Source organism: Sardina pilchardus, chromosome 23 (genome assembly GCF_963854185.1).
Source record: "Sardina pilchardus chromosome 23, fSarPil1.1, whole genome shotgun sequence".
NCBI lineage: Eukaryota > Metazoa > Chordata > Actinopteri > Clupeiformes > Clupeidae > Sardina > Sardina pilchardus.
The window spans coordinates 26,188,035-26,210,346 of record NC_085016.1 but is presented as its reverse complement, the minus strand read 5'-3'; the positions used below and the strand labels follow the sequence as shown (position 1 = coordinate 26,210,346).

General features: G+C 43.2%; 1 protein-coding gene, 1 long non-coding RNA gene and 2 other non-coding genes across 4 annotated transcripts; all 4 read left to right on the top strand.

Annotated features, from left to right (window-relative positions):
• The first annotated feature begins 2,854 nt into the window (after window positions 1–2,854).
• On the top strand, window positions 2,855–2,926 carry trnad-guc (transfer RNA aspartic acid (anticodon GUC)). Its single transcript has one exon. It is a non-coding gene; the product is annotated as a tRNA-Asp (tRNA).
• A 1,288-nt stretch (window positions 2,927–4,214) lies between these two features.
• Window positions 4,215–4,717, top strand: LOC134070947 (uncharacterized). Its single transcript, XR_009937003.1, has 3 exons — window positions 4,215–4,227; window positions 4,410–4,516; window positions 4,580–4,717. It is a non-coding gene; the product is annotated as an uncharacterized LOC134070947 (long non-coding RNA).
• Window positions 4,718–6,871: 2,154 nt separating this feature from the next.
• On the top strand, window positions 6,872–6,944 carry trnam-cau (transfer RNA methionine (anticodon CAU)). Its single transcript has one exon. It is a non-coding gene; the product is annotated as a tRNA-Met (tRNA).
• Window positions 6,945–7,317: 373 nt separating this feature from the next.
• LOC134071427 (kidney mitochondrial carrier protein 1) lies at window positions 7,318–20,751 on the top strand. The gene is made up of 9 exons (XM_062528136.1): window positions 7,318–7,513; window positions 7,652–7,799; window positions 8,034–8,128; window positions 11,620–11,705; window positions 13,300–13,395; window positions 13,765–13,889; window positions 16,437–16,575; window positions 16,980–17,060; window positions 18,993–20,751. The coding sequence occupies exons 1-9, from the start codon at window positions 7,450–7,452 to the stop codon at window positions 19,032–19,034; spliced, it is 876 nt and encodes a 291-aa protein (XP_062384120.1). The 5' UTR covers window positions 7,318–7,449; the 3' UTR covers window positions 19,035–20,751.
• Window positions 20,752–22,312: the final 1,561 nt, after the last annotated feature.

Here is a 22,312-nt window from a genome sequence, read left to right as displayed (position 1 = left end):
TTGATGTTTTGGAAGCCTCTTCGGTCACTGTCCATAGTTGCCAACTCTCATGTATTTCAGGGTTGATTTTAGGTTCTGTTTCAAGCTAGCCCAAACAAAAGAAGTCATGGTTAATCTTTGTCACTCACTCCACTCATATCAGCCTTGAAAGTTCTGGCAACTCTGATGGTATCTTCTCAGGGCTGCTTTACAAAGGGCTTTCTTAAGGTATACATAAGGACACATGAAACTAGAGACTAGCACTGAACGGTCAATTATGGATTGATGAATGAAGCTGCTTTGGATGACTGACTTCTAGACATGTCTTTTTTTTATGTTACTCAGAGTCATATGTAGGCTGGGTGAGCCCTGGAAACCTGCACATCTATCTCCCCTGCTTCCTATCCACAACCTTTGGGTCCAATCACAAACTAGCTTATCCAAAAGATCCACCCGGTTCGATGGTCTGATTGGTTGAAGGACTATCCAAGCGTATGGAGTCATTTGAACTATGCCCATTGATCACGCCTCTTGTGCAGTAGAAATAAAGTGCACACTCCCCAAACCAATATTCAATCTTACAGTTTGCGGAAACTCGCAGATGTAGACTCAAGCACTTGTATCAATTGACTTGTAGTCGTGCAAGACTTTTATTAATGAGAAAATATTTCACTGATGCACAACTTCTGTTGCATTAGTTCACATCTGGGTTTACAAATGCACAAATGTTGTGCATGTTCTCAGATTATGAAACACAGGTGTGCGAATGTGTTTTGCCCCAAAAATTGCAGTGTAGGCTATATGGGGCAAAAGTCTCGAGGGGATGAGGCCACTTGTGATGCACAGGATAGGATTCGTTTATCTGTAAAACGAATTTGTAAACCTACTAAAACGGACCTGCGAACCCGTAGCCCTTTTGGTGTCACCAAGGTATGAAAAAATATCTAGGCTACAACTTCAAATTTACGGTTACACATTTGTGATTTTAGTGTGCGAATGCGAAATCTGCAGTCAAATGTGCTCGTGACTTTTGCACCAAATATACCTTCATAGAAATCGAAATACATTGTCCAATTCCCGATTTTTAAGTTTTGGAAAGGAAATTGAACTGATACGCGTTACCATTCTTCTTCATATTGAAAGTATAGCTAATTTGTATTAGGCCTATTGGCCAAGTTACAAATCAGCGAGTGCAGCCAATGTAAATTAGCCCTCCAACCTGAGCTATGGTGAAGCACTGCTAACCTGATAAATATGCCACCTCCTTAGCCTTCCCTGTTGCCATCATCATTTCCTTTCTCTTGGCGTTTCTTACAACAGAAGATGTCAATGACTGGAACTTGCCTTACCACTCTGTTTCTGCGTGCATGCTCATGATTTGTTCCAAATGTTTAGTAGAAGTTGAGCTGCGGCATGAAGAAGCCCAAAAAGGCTTGCACGTTTGATCGATAACTAATTTCTGAAGGTTTTCATGCACAATTGGAATTAATTTGTTTATACAGTAGAGTAGCCTATAGGTGTTCTCCTGCTCTGCTCTAGGCATGCAGCACCTCCACCGGTGCCTTGTTCGCTACAGGGTCATCAGCTGGGGACCACGCTCATAGCCCAGTTAAGGGGGCGAAACATCTATGAGCGGTGGTCTCCAGCTGATGGAATTAAAACATAGGTTTCTGTAGGCCATTGTTCACATAGGTTGTTCACTAATGGTGAACAATGGTGAACAAATAATGGTGAACTAATTGGTTGGCCTAATCGAAACTTGATGATGACGCTCACTATCCATCATGCACTGCAGTAGGCTAGTCGAAAAATTACAAACATGAATTTTAGAAAAAATACAAGCCATAACATAGCAAGCCTATAGCTAAAACAACATGATTATTACAATACAAAACCGCTTCAGGGATTCCACTTACATTTTGAAAGTTATAACTTCCACCATAATAAAATAGTAGATATGAAATGGTAGATATATAAACCTCCTGTGTCTCTTATTTGTTGAGCAAAGGTAGACACTGGTCACATCGACTGCAGTTGTATCAGACGTGAACTGTTCAAAACTAGAAGGAACAGTGGAAATTTACATCAAAACAAACCATGGTTAGCCCTTAAAAGTGTACCGTCACACCGGTGTGTTTGGAACGTTGGAAAATTAACATTCTAAAGAATACCTGGATTTATTAAATTCTACATACAATTTTAGAACGTTGAATTGTTGCGGAATAGAATCTTGTGTTAGAATGTTCAAAACCCACCCTTTTAAAGGTTAAATGTAGCCTATGGACTAATGGTGCGCATCTAACCCGTTTCACTCAAATTCGTGTGGACTTGACTGTGAACACGGTAATATGATTATACTGTTCTGATATTGATAATTAGATATATAGTAGTATAGGAATAACATATAAATATATTTTTGCATTGACCGGGAATCGAACCCTGCCTCCCGCTACCACTGGACCACCAATGCATAGAATTTGTAGAGAACATTGAGCACGTTGCTTTTCACTCTCATTCTTTGTCTATTTTCTCGCTCAAAAATCGCCGTTCAGCATTTTAGAATTCATTGCATTGAGGCTATTCAGTCGCGTTAATCTCGGATCACATTTTTAAATTCTGTGGGCGAGTTTCAAGATACCGCGAACATTATACAATATGGGGCGAACAAGACCTCAAGAAAATGCGGTTGTTGAGCTGATAACATTCGCTGTTGGGATTTTGATAAATGGAAAAGGAAACAATTGAACAATCTTTAAGTCTATGTAGCCTATTTGTGCCTCAATGTGTTAAAATCCGATTCCATCACAATTTACAGCAAAGAATGTGCATGAAACAGAACATTTTTTTTTCGGATGATCTCATGTAAGTTTCGTTGTCCTCGTTAGTATAGTGGTGAGTATCCCCGCTTGTCACGCGGGAGACCGGGGTTCGATTCCCCGACGGGGAGACCAAAACTTTTGGGGTTTTGTCAGTAGCCTACCATTCGATGTGGTAATTGACTAATAGATGTCATCATGAAATATAGAGCATGTTTAGATAACTGGCACGAGACCAAACCAAAAGGTTTTACTCCACCCCGAAATTGATGACATCATATATTGAGCAGATAACTTCCAGGCCTCCACCCCGAAGTTTGCAACACAGCATCTCGTTTGATGCAAATTAGTGTTTCTGTGACTGTGTGGCTGGGAATGTCTTTCTGAAAAGTATATAAAAGTATGTAAAAAGTGAAAAATAGCCATGTGGACATGCTTATAGGCCTAGGCTTTATGCCATCGGCTGGATATTAGTGAAAGTACGCAGGGCATTTGCTTCGATTTTTAAGGCGATAGGCCTTTTTCCATGGAGGACATACGCCATCTGCTGGATGTAATGAAAGTAGGCTACAATAATTTGCGAGCACTGCAGTAGCCAGGGAATCGTGGGTTCGATTCTCACCTGCACCGTTTTCCTGAGCTATAGCCTACATATTGAATTGCTCCCGTATTAGCAGTTGAACTAGGATTTGTCTTTACAATTGATCACTTTTGAAAACTAATAAAGGGATTAATTCAGAGAACATTCTGCAATGCCTTCAGAGATTAGGCTATTCCTAGGGCCCACGTCTGGATACGTATGCCTAAGAGCTTTAACAGGCTACAGCATAGGCTATTCCAAGGCCAACAATATTTCAAGGTAACCTGCGCTGCGCACCACTGGCCTCGAACCATGCACGTGCCAGTTTGGAGACCCATGCGCATAGATGTCTGCTTTACATCGTCGTGTGTTTCGAGCAACCGGCCCTACGTCCCAGCCAATCGCGGTACGGGTAGCAACTGAAAAACCAACAGCGAAGTAGCCAATGCCAAAGCTGCTTGCCACCACGATATCTATATTCTACGCAGACGGAACGATGTAGATAGCAACCGCTGCGCCATGCAGGGGGTTAACATCTCTGGAGAGTTTCCATACATGAACCGGTTCATCCCAGGTAAAAACTGATCACAACTTTAGCGCAAAAACATTGATGTAGAGAATTAAAGCACAATTGACTACTATTTCTTAGGAAACGTGGCCAGTCCGTTTTTCAGGCCTATCTGGTGGATGGGCTTGCCAGACGGGTGGAATGAGGACAGGGCAGCAGAGGGAGAGTGCAGCCGCATTCCTAAAGTGGCCTTCTTTGGCATTCAGTCAACCAGCTTGCACCACCCACCAGAGGGTCCCCAGTCACTGCAGTGCCTTCCTCTGCTCAGTCCCGAGCCACCACAGGTGTGCTTGCCACAGCCCCTCCACCTGCCACAGGTCTCCATCTGACTTTTTTGCAACTGATTTTGAAGAATCAGTCCTAACATATTGTGCTTGTGATTTCTGTGTTTCATTTGTATGTTTTATTTACAATCTGCGTGACCATACCTATAATTACCATGTTTTGTGCTGCCTTAATTGTCCAGGTGTTCACATTGTTGCCGGTTCACATGGTCAAGCCCAGTGGCCACACTGCAGCCGGCTGGTGAACACGGCACCGTGCTGAGGTGAACACGGCAACACTGGCACAATGGTGAGTAAATCAATAGGCTACCTGTACAACCGAGGTAGTTTTGTTGTTGTTATTTTTATTCAGGTACAACAAACGTATAGCGAGAGTTAGGAGACTGAGGTTCTGCAACAGGCCATCCCCTGTCCTGAGGCTCAGCTGTCCTGCAAGACCTGTGGAGCAGCAGTTCACACCCCAAAAAGAGGCTCTGTCTGTCGTGGCTGTCGTGGTTGTGGTGGACAACCCACATGTCCTGTCTCTGCCGACAACACTGCAGGCACAGCTAGGCTGAAAAGACGGCTGATATTTGGGGAGACAGACCAACCTACCGCAACACCCTCTTGGCTTCCTGCGGCCAGCGCAATCTTCACCCCCCTGCAGAGCCCTTCAGCCACTGCCATACTCGCCTCTGTGCAGTGCCTTTCAGCCATCGTGACACAAGGTCCAAGCCCAAGGCTGATCCTGCCAGCCGGTCTGGTGTCTTCAACATCACCTGTTTCAGATGTTCCTACAACACACAGAGGAACAGAAAGAGGAGGAAGGAGAGGGAAGAGACGGAGAAAAAAAAAAGGAGCAGACTGAAGGGCAAAGGGATGGGGTGGGAGAGGGCAGGGAAGAGAAGCGAAGTGAGAAATTATGCACCTTGCACTATTTAAATAAAGAAATTCTACTGGTTGTGTATTTCAATATTCAACTGATTTTTTCTCTGACATAATGGTAAAGTAATTGATAGACTTCACTGTTGTAATTCATCAGACTTCACTGTCGTAATTCAGTCACTCAAGTCTGGAGCTATTGGTGAACCATTTACTGGCCATAAAAAGGCCATAAAAAGCCAGGCTTTTATTTTCCTAAATCATCTGACTGACCCTGCAGTAGCCTATCCTGTTGTACAGTTATAGCATATTAAGTAGGCCTACACATTTTTTTAGGTAGAATATAGGCTATATTGTAGCTGTTAAGAAGAGTCATTAAACAGTCCTGTCACTCTCAGTGTCCTCTTTCCATAGCCAGCGAGCATTATTTTAAAGATAAGAAGTTCGTTCAATCGCATGCATATCAGGGGAAATCCACGTGAAAATGTGTATATCATCCTCATTTATTTTAGCGTGCATATCGTCGCATGTGTGACACGTCAGCATAATCTCATACAACGATATGCATGAAGCCTAAATTCAATGCAAACCTGAACGCGCATGGCGGGATTTGAACCGGCACTTTAGGGGCGCTTTTGGCTACTCAAACGCGCTTCGGTCTACGTTGGTTCTAGCGACTGATGCTGATGCAGCAAGTGCGCAGGTTCGATCCTGAGCTGTGATGTCGATAACACAGCTAGGTTACTGCTGAGGGCCACACCAGTTGACAGCAAGTATTTGACGGAAAAGCTATGCAAAAAGCATATCCTAACCTTAAGACAATTTTCAGGCCACCAAATACTCGGCAATATGGTTGCACAGCAGCACTGTTGGAATGTCCCAAATCCGCAGGTTCGAGCCTAGGTTGAGCCATGCACTCAACATTACTGGTCAAGTCGTACACCTTAGCAAATAGTCTAGGCTACTTTATAAAACAAGAAAGAAAACAATGACGGAAAAGGGGCTTTCGTTAAACTGAAGTCAGATCGGGACACTAGTGCTACGTCGCCGTGAGGCTAGCCGCTGTAGTGCAGCATTACCATCTAGTGGCGAAAATATGCCATGGCCTCCTGGAGAAGGCCCGATACTACTAGATTTAGTAGGCCATTGCCATCCCAGAGTGAAAACTGGATGATATGTTAGCATAACTACTAGCCAAGATACATTTAATAGATTCATTTAGATATTTGTCATTTGTCGGTATTAATATAGGCCTATGTCAGCATTTCCACTAAACGACCTTAATAGGCCGTGATACTTCAGTTAGCCACAAGGTGCCGCTATATCATTGTTGTAAATAGTGTTGTAAACATCGGCTCTGGTTCTGGTTCACTCCCTTAACCACTTTATAATATTTGCGCACATTTACCATTTTTCAACCAATTTTACATTATAATCATATAGACACAGATACCTAACATCAAATGATATACATTGTATTTATAATATGGACAATATGGATTTTGTGCATGTGAATATATAGCTGCTAGTCTACACAGATGTATTCAGTGAACAAGAAACAAAAGTCCCATGTTGCATGATTTGTTAATTCAGGACTATGCTTCCTTATCCTCCCCAAACAATGTCAAAACAACGTTTATCTTCCGTTAACGTCGTGCATTTATATTTTAAATTCTAGGAAAACTGTAGGAAGGAACAATGACAACTGCGTGAGGCTTTTATCTTGTAACAGAGAACATTGGCAACACAATCAACTTCCGGTACGTTCTTATTTTTCTCGGCCGCCTCGTTGGCGCAGTAGGCAGCGCGTCAGTCTCATAATCTGAAGGTCGTGAGTTCGAGCCTCACACGGGGCAGGGCAAGAAATCTTTTTCCATAGTAAAGACCTATGGTGGAGACAGAGAACATCTTGAAATGACTTGAATCCACTCCTCACGTCCAGAAAATACGTGAATTCAATATGCACAACACTCCGAAGAGAGAGACAATCACATCATTTCCACTTCGAGCTATATTTTTCTAATATAGAATATTACGTTATATCAAGCGCGTAAAGATTTAAGCTGACACAAATCACACACCACTTGCTTGTCGCTAACATTAATTTTAACACATCACTCATGCTGGTTCTGATGTGAAATGTACCCGGTAGGCTATTGCCGCCACGGTGCCAAGGGGAGGGACATGAGGGGGAGTGCCTGATGCAATAACGTTATAGTCGGCGGGTGTACGTTGAGCAGCCGGGAACACGCTTCTCACTCGGTAGCCTATTTAGTGAGAGGAAGTGTGCCAGCGTTCAGTGGGACATTAATTCCATTTTTTGTGGTTTACAGTTACCACTTTTCCATCGGAACCATCACAATGTCGAACGGGAACTGGAAACCATTCATCTTCGGGGGATTAGCCTCGGTTACGGCTGAATGTGGTAAGTTAATGTTAGCGAAAAGCGTGTACTAGTGACAAACATTATGCAGTATAGCGTAGTGATACATTGACATGCACTGTTTTAGGAACTGTAAAACATGTAATTGCAACACAAAATGTGGTGCATATTGTGTTTCAGGCACGTTTCCAATTGACTTGACCAAAACCCGGCTTCAAGTCCAGGGTCAAGTCTGCGATAGCAAATACAAAGAGATCCGCTACCGAGGAATGTTGCACGCGATGGGCCGAATATGCAAGGAGGAAGGTCTTCGAGCTATGTATTCTGGGTAACAGAAATTCGTCTTTTTGTTTTATTAATGTTGATGTACTGTGTGACAAAGGTGTTATCGCTTAAATATGCTATATTTGCTGTCACTCTGAAAATGGAGCAGGAGTTGATGAAAGCCGGTTAGCTATGCTAACCAAGTTAGACTAGCCGCCTCATGAAATGGCCTGCTGTATCTGGAGGTGTTGAATGATGTTGATTTCCAGTCTTGTAATTCAGTTCATTTCGTTTGTAGAATTTCACCGGCAATGTTACGACAAGCCTCCTACGGCACGATTAAGATTGGTACATACCAGAGTTTCAAAAGGCTGCTGGTGGACAGTCCAGACGGTGAGTAATAACGTTATTGGGTTTGCAGCTATAGACCGGTTTCAGCCCCCTAACAACCGTCGTCAAGAACGAACTCAGAGGACAAGCGAACTCAGAGCCGCACGGACACGCACGGACAGCACAAAGCAAGCGTGCTGAACTTAGTTGATGAAACTTATCATCGACCGATCATACGGGTCTAGTGACCACTTTTTATCAGGTAGGCTAAAGTAAACACTATTCTAGGCTATAACTAATGGCTAATAGTGTTCTCATTTTAATCTAAACCAGTCCGATATGCTCTACTGGGACGGGGAGCACTGTGCACACCGGACCCCACCCCACCCCCCTTCTAATTTTTTTTTTTCAAAACCCAGACTTGCATGCACGACCATCATAGCACCCACACTCATAAAGCGGTCAACCAAACAGCTGAGTGTGTAGGCCAGCAGACACGACCAATTCAAAATAATGTGACACGACATAAACAAGCAATCATGCCACAGCGGGCTATTGTAAAGTCCTCCTTATCTTACCTTAAACCTGAAGCGTCTGTGTTAGCACTTGTGGTGGATGCGCTAGCATCATTGCTATCAGCCTCAGTATCTGCCCGAACATTAATCCAGAAATCGTAGGCTTATTTGCGATTTTTTGTATTATCTACCTTACGTTTCGTTTGTGTTCTTTGTTTGTGTGTGGCCACCAGATTTGTATTTGGTATTGTATTATTTGATGAGGATTCATTAATAGACCACTGAGGCCAATTTCTCATGACCAACACTTTTCTAGATGTCATCACGAACTCATGTTTACACTCTAATATACAAGACTCAGGTCCGAACTAAGGACGCCACCAACAGGCAAGGAGTGTTTATTACAACTAACTACAATTTAGGCCCACATCTCTTCTTACAGTAAGATAGAGTTCTATCCTATCACTTAGGTTAGGTCCTATGTTCACTGACTTTGCAAAACGTATCATTTCTTGTAGCCTACTAAATAAAACATTCTTACTTCCTTGTTTTAACCTTACAGATACAGTACATGTGACTTTGCAATATTTCTTTTTTTTCTATCACCTCAAATTCTCAACTTGAACAATGCTTTACAGTCACAGAAGTTACATAAACTTTTTTTTTTTTCACAATAAACTCAAGTACATAACGTGCACTTACAGCAGAATCAGCACAAATTGGGACGTATAACATTTGAATACCTCAAAGGGCACCTGATTGATGTTTGTATGATGAGTTTGGGCCCTGGCTAGTGGATGTGTGGCTTGTTCCAAGAAAATTTTAAAGCAGTCAATGATCACACCACACAGTTTGGAGAGTGTTTTCGAAAGTCCATTGGCATTGTTTTCATGAAATCATCTCTCTCTGCCCACATGATCAAGGGTTTGAGGCAAGCACATGACATGTAAAACATGATTAAAAGTTCTTGATACAGTTGCTTTACTGATCCCTCTCAAATCTATAGGCCAAGTCTTTTCCATAAAGATGAAGTTTAATTTGCATGATAGTGAGAATACGTTTTTGGAATGCATGCAAAGCTGATGAAGACGGAACTCTTGTTTCAAGGTGCCCTTTGAGGCATTCATACAGGGAAAACGGTAACTGCCAGTTGGGAAGGCCAGTGAAGTGAAGAGTTTTCTCATAATTTCCAATAAATCCAGCTATGTTCAGTTTTTACTCAGTTCCTCATGCAACCCATTCACTTCGTTTTGTATCTGTTCACAATGTTTCATTGTCATTTCAGTCTGACAAGAAACCCCTGTAACAGCAACATCTCCCGTACAGACATTCACACGAGTGTGCATCTCCAATAGCAAAGCACTTTCACTCCTGACCCGTTTGTCGACTCTTTGCTGCAGTCTACGGTGTCTTTCTATGCTATCTTTCTGTACACAACAAATGTTATACGTCCCAATTTGTGCTGATTCTGCTGTAAGTGCACGTTATGAACTTGAGTTTATTGTGGAAAAAAACGTTGCAACTTCTGTGACAGTAAAGCATTGTTTAAGTTGTGAATTTGAGGTGATAGAAAAAAAAGAAATATTGCAAAGTCACATGTATTTGTAAGGTTAAAACAAGGAAGTAAGAATGTTTTATTTAGTAGGCTACAAGAAATGATACGTTTTGCAAAGTCAGTGAACATAGGACAAGTGATAGGATAGAACTCTATCTTACTGTAAGAAGAGATGTAGGCCTAAATTGTAGTTAGTTGTAATAAACACTCCTTGCCTGTTGGTGGCGTCCTCATTAGTTCGGACCTGAGTCTTGTATATTAGAGAGTAAACATGAGTTCGTGATGACATCTAGAAAAGTGTTGGTCATGAGAAATTGGCCTCAGTGGTCTATTAATGAATCCTCATCAAATAATACAATACCAAATACAAATCTGGTGGCCACACACAAACAAAGAACACAAACGAAACGTAAGGTAGATAATACAAAAAATCGCAAATAAGCCTACGATTTCTGGATTAATGTTCGGGCAGATACTGAGGCTGATAGCAATGATGCTAGCGCATCCACCACAAGTGCTAACACAGACGCTTCAGGTTTAAGGTAAGATAAGGAGGACTTTACAATAGCCCGCTGTGGCATGATTGCTTGTTTATGTCGTCTCACATTATTTTGAATTGGTCGTTTCTGCTGGCCTACACACTCTGTTTGGTTGACCGCTTTATGAGTGTGGGTGCTATGATGGTCGTGCATGCAAGTCTGGGTTTTTTTTTTTTTTTTAGAAGGGGGGTGGGGTCCGGTGTGCAGTGCTCCCCGTCCCAGTAGAGCATAGGATCGGACTGGTTTAGATTAAAATGAGAACACTATTAGCCATTAGTTATAGCCTAGAATAGTGTTTACTTTAGCCTACCTGATAAAAAGTGGTCACTAGACCCGTATGATCAGTCGATGAGTTTCATCAACTAAGTTCAGCACGCTTGCTTGCTGTCCGTGCCGCACGGACCGTGCGTGACCGTGCGGCTCTGAGTTCGCTTGTCCTCTGAGTTCGTTCTTGACGACGGTTGGTAGGGGGCTGAAACCGGTCTATTAGGCCTAACGTTAATCCCCACGCACTGGTTGAGTGGGTGTTAAAGACACTGTTGCAGTGGTCATGCAGTCTTGCACAAACCACATCCCAGTGTTCTAATGTGGAATCAAACAAGTATTTTACTGACTGTCTGCAAATGCAAGGTGTTCCTCAATTCCTTAAACAGAATAGGCAGTTGGGAGTCTAGGATTTAGGCTGAAGACCATTTCAATCCATAGCTGCAAATTCTTACCTGGCTACTGAATGTTACAGATTTACTTAAGTTTGTCCATATCAAAACTGTCAATATATGGCAGATATTTGTTGCAGTAAAGATTTCTTTTTCTGCATGCCAACCTGGACATCCTTTTGTAGTTATTGATACTTGGACCAATAACCTGTACAGAGATCATACAATGTTGCTTTAAGTAGAAACATTGATGTGTGTGTGTGTGTGTTCATGTTTAATGTCCCTTTAGATGAGACACTGCTGACTAACGTGATGTGTGGTGTCCTCTCGGGTGTCATCTCCTCCTCCATTGCCAACCCTACTGATGTCCTGAAGGTATACTGACTCTCTCCTTAGCGTGCAGCCCAACTGTCAGTCATCAGAGTCTATAGGCTCTCAGATGACTTTACTCAGGAGCCAATAACTCCTGCCATAGATGGAGGCTGCCACGTCTTTGCCATGTTTCTCTTTAGATGTAGTCTCCCTTGACGTCTCCTAGACGTCTTGTTCCCATATGAATTGAAGTCTGAAGTGTTGCAAATCTTTGCTAGGTTTGTGCACAATTGAACCTCGTTCTACTTCAGAGCACACTAGTCTTTACTTCATAGCCATATTAAGTAGGATTCAGATTTGGTGTAATTTCTCCATGTTAACATTTATGGTGCATAATTGCTAGAGGTATTCGTAATTGGGATTTTCCAGTTAGAGTTGACATCAGACACTTTTAGGCATCTCTGATAATGTGCAAACGGAAACCTGACCTTAACAAGATTCCAAGGTCGTCTGTAGAAGGCTAAAGGGGGTGGGTGCGTGTGGGCAGAGGCCTGGCCTTTAGCGGGGGAACGGTCTGTTACTCATTGGCTGCTAATATTAGTGCGGTCTTTTCATGACCCTCTCGTAGTAATTCCTCTGAATGACACTTGCCAGATGCTGGTCTCAGTGACCAACTTTGCTAACTCTGTGATGTCATATACAGCAGATTATAAATGTATGCAGTATAGCGTTGGTATAGACTTGCAGAAATAGAAGCTGGTGTCTTGATGACTGTTGAGGCGAGTACAGGGGTTCTGTGTCAGTAGACGGGTATAAAGCTTAACCAAACATTTTAATAATTTCTGATCTGGATATTTGAGAAATACTTTGCCAAATCGTTGCAGATTAAAATACCGCAGACAGGACACATTAGTTCTCACAGCAAAGCACATTTTGGCTCCCGCACTGTGCCGAATGGAGACGTTCCAGGAACAGTCCAGCTTTTTGACCTAATCGGTAACAATGAGCGTGCTTTGTAAATCATGGTCAAGTTGGCATGTAGTAAGAAGACGTCAATTCATTAGTAGGATAAACCCCTTCAGACTAGTCCTCTTCATAAGATCTACTAATGCCATATTAGTAACTATATGTTCTTGAATTCTATGTTCTGCATTAGAACACTTTACAGAGGAGAGTGAGTTCATCTATGTAAAGAGATCGGGACTAATGGGCATGGCCCTCTTTAAAGAGCTTGGCATTCACTCAGGAGGTTAAGTGGCATAAATTCAGAGACGGACTCATAAATATGGAGGCAGCTCAGGGCCAAAAGAGGTACTCGATCTCCTCTGTGGTCATGCTAGTTGGCGCTGTTAGTTGGTATTTGCTCTCTTCAATAACTCGCCATGCTGTTGTGGTGGTTGTGTTATGTAAATAGTGAACGGGGTGTCCTTGACTGGTCTTCAAAGCTTGAGTGGCTTTGTTATAAAAGATGTTGTAACTTTGTTTGCATTGTGTGTTTACAACCTACCCAAGATCATCATGGTAGAGAAAGGAAGGTACTTAACATCCTGAATGCAGTACTATCCGTTTGAATGTGTAACCTAGTGATGTTTTGTGTCCCAGTCTTTGGACTTCCTGACAATCTCTGCATACATTTTTGTTGTTTTGTTTATTATAGATTCGGATGCAGGCTCAGGGAAATCTCATTCAGGGAAGCATGATTGGAAACTTCATTAACATCTATCAGCAGGAGGGAACAAGGGGCCTGTGGAGGGTAAGCATTGTATTTAACACGCATTCATATGTAGGAACGCACAAATTCATATGTAAGCGCACACGGCATGTATTTGTGTGTGCACACACATTCATATGCACAGACCTCCATGATCCTCCAAAGCTGAAACACTGTACAGGTGTTTTCTCTTCTGTCTGTGATTGGCATGTTTACCTCACTGGTGATGGTCACCCAGGTCATAGCCAGGTGATGATGGATTGTATGACAGAGAATGTTCTCTAGGGCTGTTTTTCTTTGCTCTCGTTTGTGTCTGTCTGTCTGTCTGTCTGTCTGTCTGTCTGTCTGTCTGTCTGTCTGTCTGTCTGTCAATGGCACACAGAGTTAATAATGTTTTTTTTTTTTTTTCAGGGGGTGTCCCTCACTGCCCAGAGAGCTGCGATTGTGGTGGGCGTCGAGCTTCCTGTCTATGACATCACCAAGAAGCACCTGATTCTCTCTGGCCACATGGGGGACACAGTGTATACCCACTTCCTGTGAGTTCCACTTCTACACACTTGTTCAAATGAACACCAACATTTCTCCAAATGGCGAAAGGAATTGCAGTCGTAGGATGAAGACCGCACCCATAGACCATATATTTTTACGTCACACACAACAAGACACTGTTTTAAAAGGGATTTGAAAGGAGTAGAGATCCGTTCTTTCTCCATCGTCTGACTATTCTACAGGATGAGCACTGCCGAGATCTGTGCGACCGTAGATAGGATCCTGTTCTATGCTGGTACCTGTACAAAGCTAATGCACTGCAAATGTGTGCAGGTCTGACTGAAGACTCGGTCTCTTTCATCTCCATTCATCTGCATCGGAAGATGGATGAAATGAGACACTGTTATTCTCTGAGCTGTTCCAAGCCTGCAGCGTAGCTCAAATATTCATAAATATATATTCATATGAAACCAGCTCTCATGTTTGAGACAGATTCTTCACAAGTGTTTCTGGTCTGCTGTGATTGAGGGGTGTGGTGGAGCGCTGTTATTCTCAGAGCTGTGCCAGGCTTTTTGGGCAGCTTGTTCTTTGCTTTCAGCACAGAGAGGATTTAATGCAGGGCTTTTTAGCATTAACACCGTCTGTCCTCAGTCCATCAGTCTAATAGACCTGATATTCAGAATGATATTGATTAAATTTTCATGGATATGTCTCAAGGCACTTTACGGAACCCTACTTGAACCTGCCTGAACTTGAATTTGAACTTGAACCCAACAGGGGCATTGGAAACCTCCTTTCTAAGAGGAGGAGCTCGAACAGAACTACAGATCATAAGGAAGTGGTCTATCTGCTTGGTGTTGGAGAGATAAGGTCATATATGTATCGGGAGGGACTAGAGTATGCTACACACTGTGGGTACATGACGGAATGATCTTTATCAGACTGAGCCGACTAATCATCTATTCAGCAGTGTCAGGTTCCATTGAGTTCTGCTGACTCTTCTAGTAGCTTCTATTCAGAGATGCATAGTGAACATGCACTCTTACTTGTATAATGAGCCTAATACAAGGGTCTACCGCACATACTTCATTGTTTCACACTTGAAAAAACGACTTCTCTTGCTACATTCAGCCTAGCACACAGTTGCCTTTGTTAGAGGCAGTGGTAGCTAAATTGGCATGTCCTGTGCTCGTGTTGAGCATTGCTAATGCTAACATTTGCGAATGGGAGGAAGGAAGGAATGGTGATTATGTGTGATTGTCTTCCTCTTCATTTGGGTGTTGCTGCTAAACTCCCGTAATGGTGCAATCCCAGGGATTAGCACGGAAGAAAGCGAGGGGGAAATGGGATTAGCAAAAGACTGTTATGACATCTCACAGCGGATCACCAGGTCATGAATGTGAGCCAGATTTGCGCATTATGAGGCTCATTTCTCCTGAATTCTGCAGAACTTTAGTGTAGTGTTACTGAACTTAACCAGAACAACTGGACTGCTTAACAGTTACAGTAAAACACCTTGTTACTACAAGGATCTCCCTGACCTCTTCAAGTGCAACCACACATTTACTGTCCTATTCAGTTTCACCACCACAACATCAGTAATTGATGTTTGACCCCAGTAGACTGTTTGGATGGTAGTGTTTGTTTGGGTACATGTTTGTGCACTCGACAAATTTCGTTAGTCCCCATACAGTAATGTAATTGCCACTGGTCTCATGAGGTAGAGGCAGAGCGCGGTTGAGTTGTTTATGCGTTCCCAGCAGTTGGCGAGGGAGACGCTGACTGGCTTTTCCAGTCTGTTCACATGCCAATGGGGCTCTAGTGATGGACCGGAGTGGCATGTCGAAGCCAGGCACACAAACAATAAACATGGATGTGAACTTGAGCACAGTGAACTTCAGTTTTATGTGCATTTCTTTTCTCCCCCTTAGCACTCTTTGAGATATCTTTGTGTTGTATGATATGAAATCTCTGAGGTGTCAAATCCAACCATCTGTGTATAGATGGCACAACTGAATCAGGGTACATAGTGTGGTTGTGAGGTGTGGTTGTGGAGCAATCGTGTTAAAACATGCAGTGGTGGGAACTGCGTAGTTGGTTAAGTGTGGTTTGAGAAATCAGCTTAATGCTGAACAGGTGCCAGAATCTTCAGTTAACCGTCACTGATGCTAATCTCCTGAAAAGGATGAAACAAAAGCAAAACCAAAGTTGAATATTAAACGTGCATAGAGATGTTGCCATCAAACTGGCATTTTAAGTGGTTGTCTGATGTGTTCATGTTTTACATGGCTTTCTGATGACTGAAAGTCTGTGTTCTATTGTGTAGCTTTAGCCTAGGTCATGAGTACAAAGAGAGATGAAGACATGAAGCAGTCAATCATTGAAAATGGACTCTTAAGTTCTGAGTGTGTCACAGTGCCGTTAAGTGCTTTCTTAAGCAGTCTGTTCTTCTGGTTCTGTGACTTTTATGATTGCTGATCATTGAAATGTCAACCAGATGATTCTGTGATTGTTAATTATTCTGCTGGTCTGCTTCTGTGACTGTCCCGAAGGTTGATATTAAATCACTGTGGTTTGAATCTGTGTCTCCGCAGGTCCAGTTTTGCGTGCGGCCTGGCAGGAGCGCTGGCGTCCAACCCCATCGACGTGGTGCGCACCCGCATGATGAACCAGCGGGCAGTGCTGGACGGCTCGTGTGGAGGCTACAAGGGCACGCTGGACTGCCTGCTGCAGGTAAGCAGCCAACCAACCAACGGGCACGGTCCTCCCAGAGAGAGGCTATGCGCTTTAGAACTGGCATGGCTCCAGTCCGAGGTGACCCAAGTAACATGTGGGGAACGTTTGACTAACGACTGGGCGTCGCTGAACACTGAATGGATGCACAACTTTGACTTCATCTTTGAATCTCTGTGGCGCAAATGCTCTGCTTGCATGTCTGATGTAGCCAGTTTCTTTCATTATTACGCCCTGCCCCGATACTCTCTAAGGATGGGAAACGCCCTGTTGAGTGAGCTGATCTCCAGCCTTATGGGGCCTCCACTCTGGTGCTGCTCACAAAGTGTGTGGGCTTGTGTGTTTGTGTGCTTAGTTCTGATCACGATGTTGGCTGTGACTGATGTCTGTCTTGTGTCCTGCAGACATGGCGATCAGAGGGGTTCCTGGCTCTCTACAAGGGCTTCTTTCCAAACTGGCTGCGACTGGGACCATGGAACATCATTGTATCCTTTTCCACTCTGGCTTGTGTGTGTGTGTGTGTGTGTGTGTGTGTGTGTATGTGTGTGTGTGTGGGGGGGGGGGGTTGTGTTATGTTGGAGAGCAACCCTACCCCATAGGCTACATAGCCCCACCCCCCGTCATCTTGGCGTGTAATTTTGTGTGTGTAAAAGGCTGCACAAATTGACCCTGTGCCTCCACTAGGAAAATAATCTGCCAGGTTAGTGCACTTCCTGTGTGTAATCAGGTGCAGCTCCCATCCTGTGCCGTTGGGAATATTATTAAGGCCCCTCACACAAACAACCAGGACCGCTAGGATCCTTCAGCTGTTCAACAGACATACTGGCCATACGTGGTCTTGTTATGTGTGGCATGAGGTGCGCTATAATGCATTTAACCCACTGGGCCTATACCCTGACCTGTACATTTCTCCTAGCGTGGTCATTACATAATGATTGCATAAGGCCCTCAGGTCTCTGAGAGGGGCCCCTCAGCAGGGCTTGCGATGACATTGAGTTGAGCTACCAACAATGGGCACTACAGTCCTGCTGAGGGAGAGGAGAGATTATCTCTGACGCACTCGTTTAAGAGCGAGACCCACCATCAGTTTAGGGAGAGAGAGAGAGAGGGGAAAGGGGCAAAGAGGGTCAAGTTTATTCAATGAGGTTTAGTGACTCCCTCTATGAAGAAATTCAAGGGGGAAGTGCAAGAATTCCAAAACCAAAAGGATAAACAGTCACCTATGCAGTGTCCTGCTCTCGGTGTAGGTCTTTGGCTTTGGCTAATGTAGGCAGCGTAAGACTATATGTCCTGTGTTTGTAGTGAAAACCCTGATTGGGTCTGTGTGAGGCTCCTGGGCCTGGACTGGCTGTAACCGATAAGGACATGTGTATGTGCTTGTCTGTTCTTTAGTGTTCAATGTATTTTAGTGTGGTGTGTACGGTAGTGAACTTCAAAAACATGGGCAGTGTTTATACGGAGATGGTGTGCTCTTGAGAAACCCATGGAATCGTTCCATGCCACCAGTGTTTTCTGATGTTGATTGATGACGCTTAATGCCACCTCATTTTTCCAGCCAGACACAAGATTAAAGTAATTAGTATTTTCTAAAATGCTGAAATGCACACCATTCATACAAAATATTACGATAAGATTGTTGATATTTCACTGGTGTTTTCTCTGAAAACACAGACCCTGTATTGTCTGCGAGACCACATCAGACACAGGAGACCAGGAGGAGCTAAACATAATTATTTATGTGTTAAGTTTGTTTCCTAAAATGAGGATTCTTTTTAAGGTCATAGAAGTGGCTGCATAAGTACACAACAGTTTAAAATCTTCAGTCAGTTGGCAGACATGCCCTCACAGCAAACAGCTTTCTGCAGCTGATTTAATTTACACTCATGTGTGCATCCATTGCTTTTATCCATAGTGACATGCAGCACTGGGAAGGTAGACATTTTATCTTTTTGCTGATTTCTGAAATCGAAACCATTGACTTTGGCAGAGGAGGGCAGATTTTGCTTTATCAGTCAATCTGCAGCAACACTGCATTCATTGTTGAAATGTAAAACTGTTTGTTTCTTTGCGATTGTTGCAACCACAGCAAATTGCTGACTGTGTGGTACACTCACACGTGTCTTTCTGTTTTATTCATGGGATACTTTTTAGTCTCTCTCTTTTTCTTCCTTAAACAGTTACAAACAAACCTGAGATCTTACACAACGGGTTGTTTTTGGGAATAATTCATTTAACTGCATCTTGTGATTTATATGTAGGGCAGAACTGAAGCTTGACTCGCAAATCAAATCACAATAAGTCAGAAAACATTGCCACTGGGTATTTACCCCACATTTCTCAGGCCTAACTATATACAAGATCTCCAGTGTATGCTTCCCCTGCCATGTATTATTACACCTTAACCCTGCACCGTTCAGTTCTTCCTCACCTACGAGCAGCTGAAAAAGATTGACGTGTAAGACACTTCATCACCATGAGGAAGAGGATAGGGAGGAGAAGTGGAAGAAGAGGAGAGTGGCACGCCAATGCCTCACCAAACCGTACCGAGCGTAGAACCCGGGGAGAGTGGATTGACCGAGGTAGCCAGATGCCCATCTCATGCCAGTCGGGCCCCACCTGTCTGCCCACCCTGCCAACCATAGCTGTCAGAAGTGTCGCCATACTTCCCCCTTATGCTGCCCAGGCTGAGGGGCATATGCCTCGTCACAGTACCCCCCTCCACACACGTGGTTCTTGCTCCAGCATAGCTGGCATGCTGCTCTACATACGCCAGGCTTGTGTGTCTGCATCTGTCTGCTTATTAAGGCCGTGGTAGAAGCTGCACCTCCAGAGAAGCTTATTTCTGGACGCGGCATGGCTCCGCCGCAGCAGCAGTGTCTGGTTGGCGGCTTTCCAGGGAGCGACGCGTCCGTCTCGCTGGGGGTCTGTGTGGCCGTCAGGTGACGCCTGATGAGAGCTATAGATAAGGACGGAAGATATGGAATGTGTACAAACACAGGGAATTTTTATCGTGTTCTGTTATATAACAGAGAATGTGTTAACGTGTTGACAAAGTCTAGTCGGCTAGATTATCTTGTCACCCCCCCCTCCAAACTAATTTTGGAATGAAATTAGAGTGACCCTCATCGGATGCCCTATAAAGAAGGGCTACACACTGTTTAAATGTCAAAGTTAAAAACTACTAATCATAATTTGCCACTTTCTGAAAGGACCAAAGCGTAAGTGTTGCGTTTTTGTTTGTTTATTTGTTTTCGTTTCTACTCCCACACTATGAATCCCAATCCTTCAATTCATACTAATCGTGCCACATGTCTAGAGGGTCCAGAGGTGAATGTCCGTGTGCCTTGGTCTTCTTTTTTAGATGAGTTTCACACTCCTTGACCCCCTCTATACTGCATTTCAGCCAATTCATTTGAGTCTTCTGGTACACTAGTTTAATGTGCGTCCTCATTTTAAACTTGTAAAAAAACAAATTGTAGGGAGATCACAAAAGTCACCTGAGGAGCACTATGAAATAGCCCAACATAACATTCAAAGCTTTGTTAGACAATAAGAAAATTATGAAATGTTGACCTTAGGACCAGAGACTACTGTAAACTGGCTGCATTGTACTGGCAATTGAACCTGAAGCACTTGACACTGTTTTTGTTTTCTTTTTTCTCTCTGATATGGAGCGTATAAGAGGACAATGATTTCACATGTTTTGGTGGGTGTATGTTGTAACTAGGGGTGTATGTTGTAACTAGGGGTGTGTGTGTGTGTCTGCTGGCCATGATGAACCTCTCAAAAGAACTATATGTGCTGCAGCCTGCCCTTACTGAAGAGCTGGAGGTGTTTTATTTCGAGTAGTGTTATGTAAGCACCATCACCACCAGCTAGATAGAAGGGCAGAAACCTACTACGCCCGCTGTGCCACCCCTATAACCTACTTGTACACGGCTCAAATGTCAGGGTCTTGGGTACGTCCTGTCCAGAGCCATCCTGTTAAGTGATGGTGAGCTGCAGTCATAAGACAAGAGTATTACTGTGCAATGACCATTTAAATGATGACCAAAGCTGTGGCCAGTATTCTTGGAAATGTGTACACATTTAGAAAGAGTTGGGAATATGAATCTATGTACTTGTATCATGACAAGTTGAAATATCATTCTAAATAAATTATTGCTGTTAACCATATATGGTTGTTTTGAGTCCTTGAAAATATACAACCACCAAAATATGATACGATCAAAACTGAAGTTCTATTTATGCCACTTCAATTCCAACATTTGTGGGCCCATAGTGCCGATCTTCATGATTGTATAAATGACTTGTAGTAGGTTTAAGGCATGACCTGCATACAGTGTTCAACATCTGATAGCCAATCTGAATAATGCTATCACCATGTCCTTTCTACCCATTTGGATGCAGTGGTTCAGTTTTTCATGGGCAAATAGTCATTGTTTATATCCAGACAGGAACAATGCCACTGAATTGTACTGGAATCCACAATGGCAATTAATTTAATAGCTTGATGGGCCAAGTCATGCAGCGTTAGTTGATGTCTCAGCTGTAGTTTGCAGTGCGGAGAACGCATTTCATGAAATGTGCTAACCAGGGTCCTCCTAGAGGACTTCAAATCTAGAACAAGCTTGTTTATTTCGAATGACAATTTCTCACACAATGATTTATGAATAATTCAACGACCGTGTGAAGTAATTGTTCCTCTATTTTGCTGAGGAGTCCCAGTTTTCCACATAAAGGCCCTTTTTTCTGGTGCGCATCGACTACCCAGGGGAAGAGGAAAAGCTATTGTCATGAACCCTCTGTGATTCCTTTTTAAATTTATGCTCGGGGATTTATTAGCACCATTGCGGTGTCTGATTCTTCGTACTGCACTGAGACACCATATTGTTTGCCGTGTTGCTTATACATTATTAAGATCTTTTTGAAATAAAGATGTTTCTGAAGCTGTAAGAACAGACTCAGCAGTCCAGCTTCTTTATCCGATACCCTGGGGTATCTTGGTCCAACATAAAATAGACTTAATGGAAATGATTCCTAAGCTCCCATGAAATTGCATTATTGTGAGTGTAGGCCCCCCCACGACAGTTAATTAACTGGATGAACAAGAGACTTTTAAACTTGAAGTGTGGTCTGTCTTGGCTATGATTTCGCTCTGGTTAAGCATGATAGGCCTACATGGTCATGCATGGGGCTCTCAGTGAAAAAAAAACAATGCATGACCATGTAGGCCTTTCATGCCTGGCTATTTTCCCACTAATGAAGTTTCCTCGGTAGCAATGCCAGAAAGAAAAAGCTTATTCGTAAAATAATGGGCCCAATGTGAATTCATACTTTAACTTAACAATCTAGTTTTTAAATCTGCTTGAGTAGTGTGAATACCACAAAGCTCATCAATTTGTTGTGCTGTGCATAGCCTTGGAGGGATACAAGGGATATGACACGCTCATGACAGGGTATGCAGTTCAAGACCTCTTTAAACCCTTCCCCAATGCCCATAAGGTGTCAGCTAATGGACACAGCATCAAACTGATCAAAAGGCCATCACAACTTTGCTCTTATGTACGTGGGTGTGTGGATGATTAGGAAATGATGCGTATTGAGTAGGATGGGGCCTCCAAGTTCTAAGAGAAAGTGTTTGGACCCACATTGCAAAGAGTTGAAAAGCCGAAGACGAACTAGTGCGCAGTCACGGGGCTGATTACCGATTCCAGTCGTGACTGTTCAACTGCTG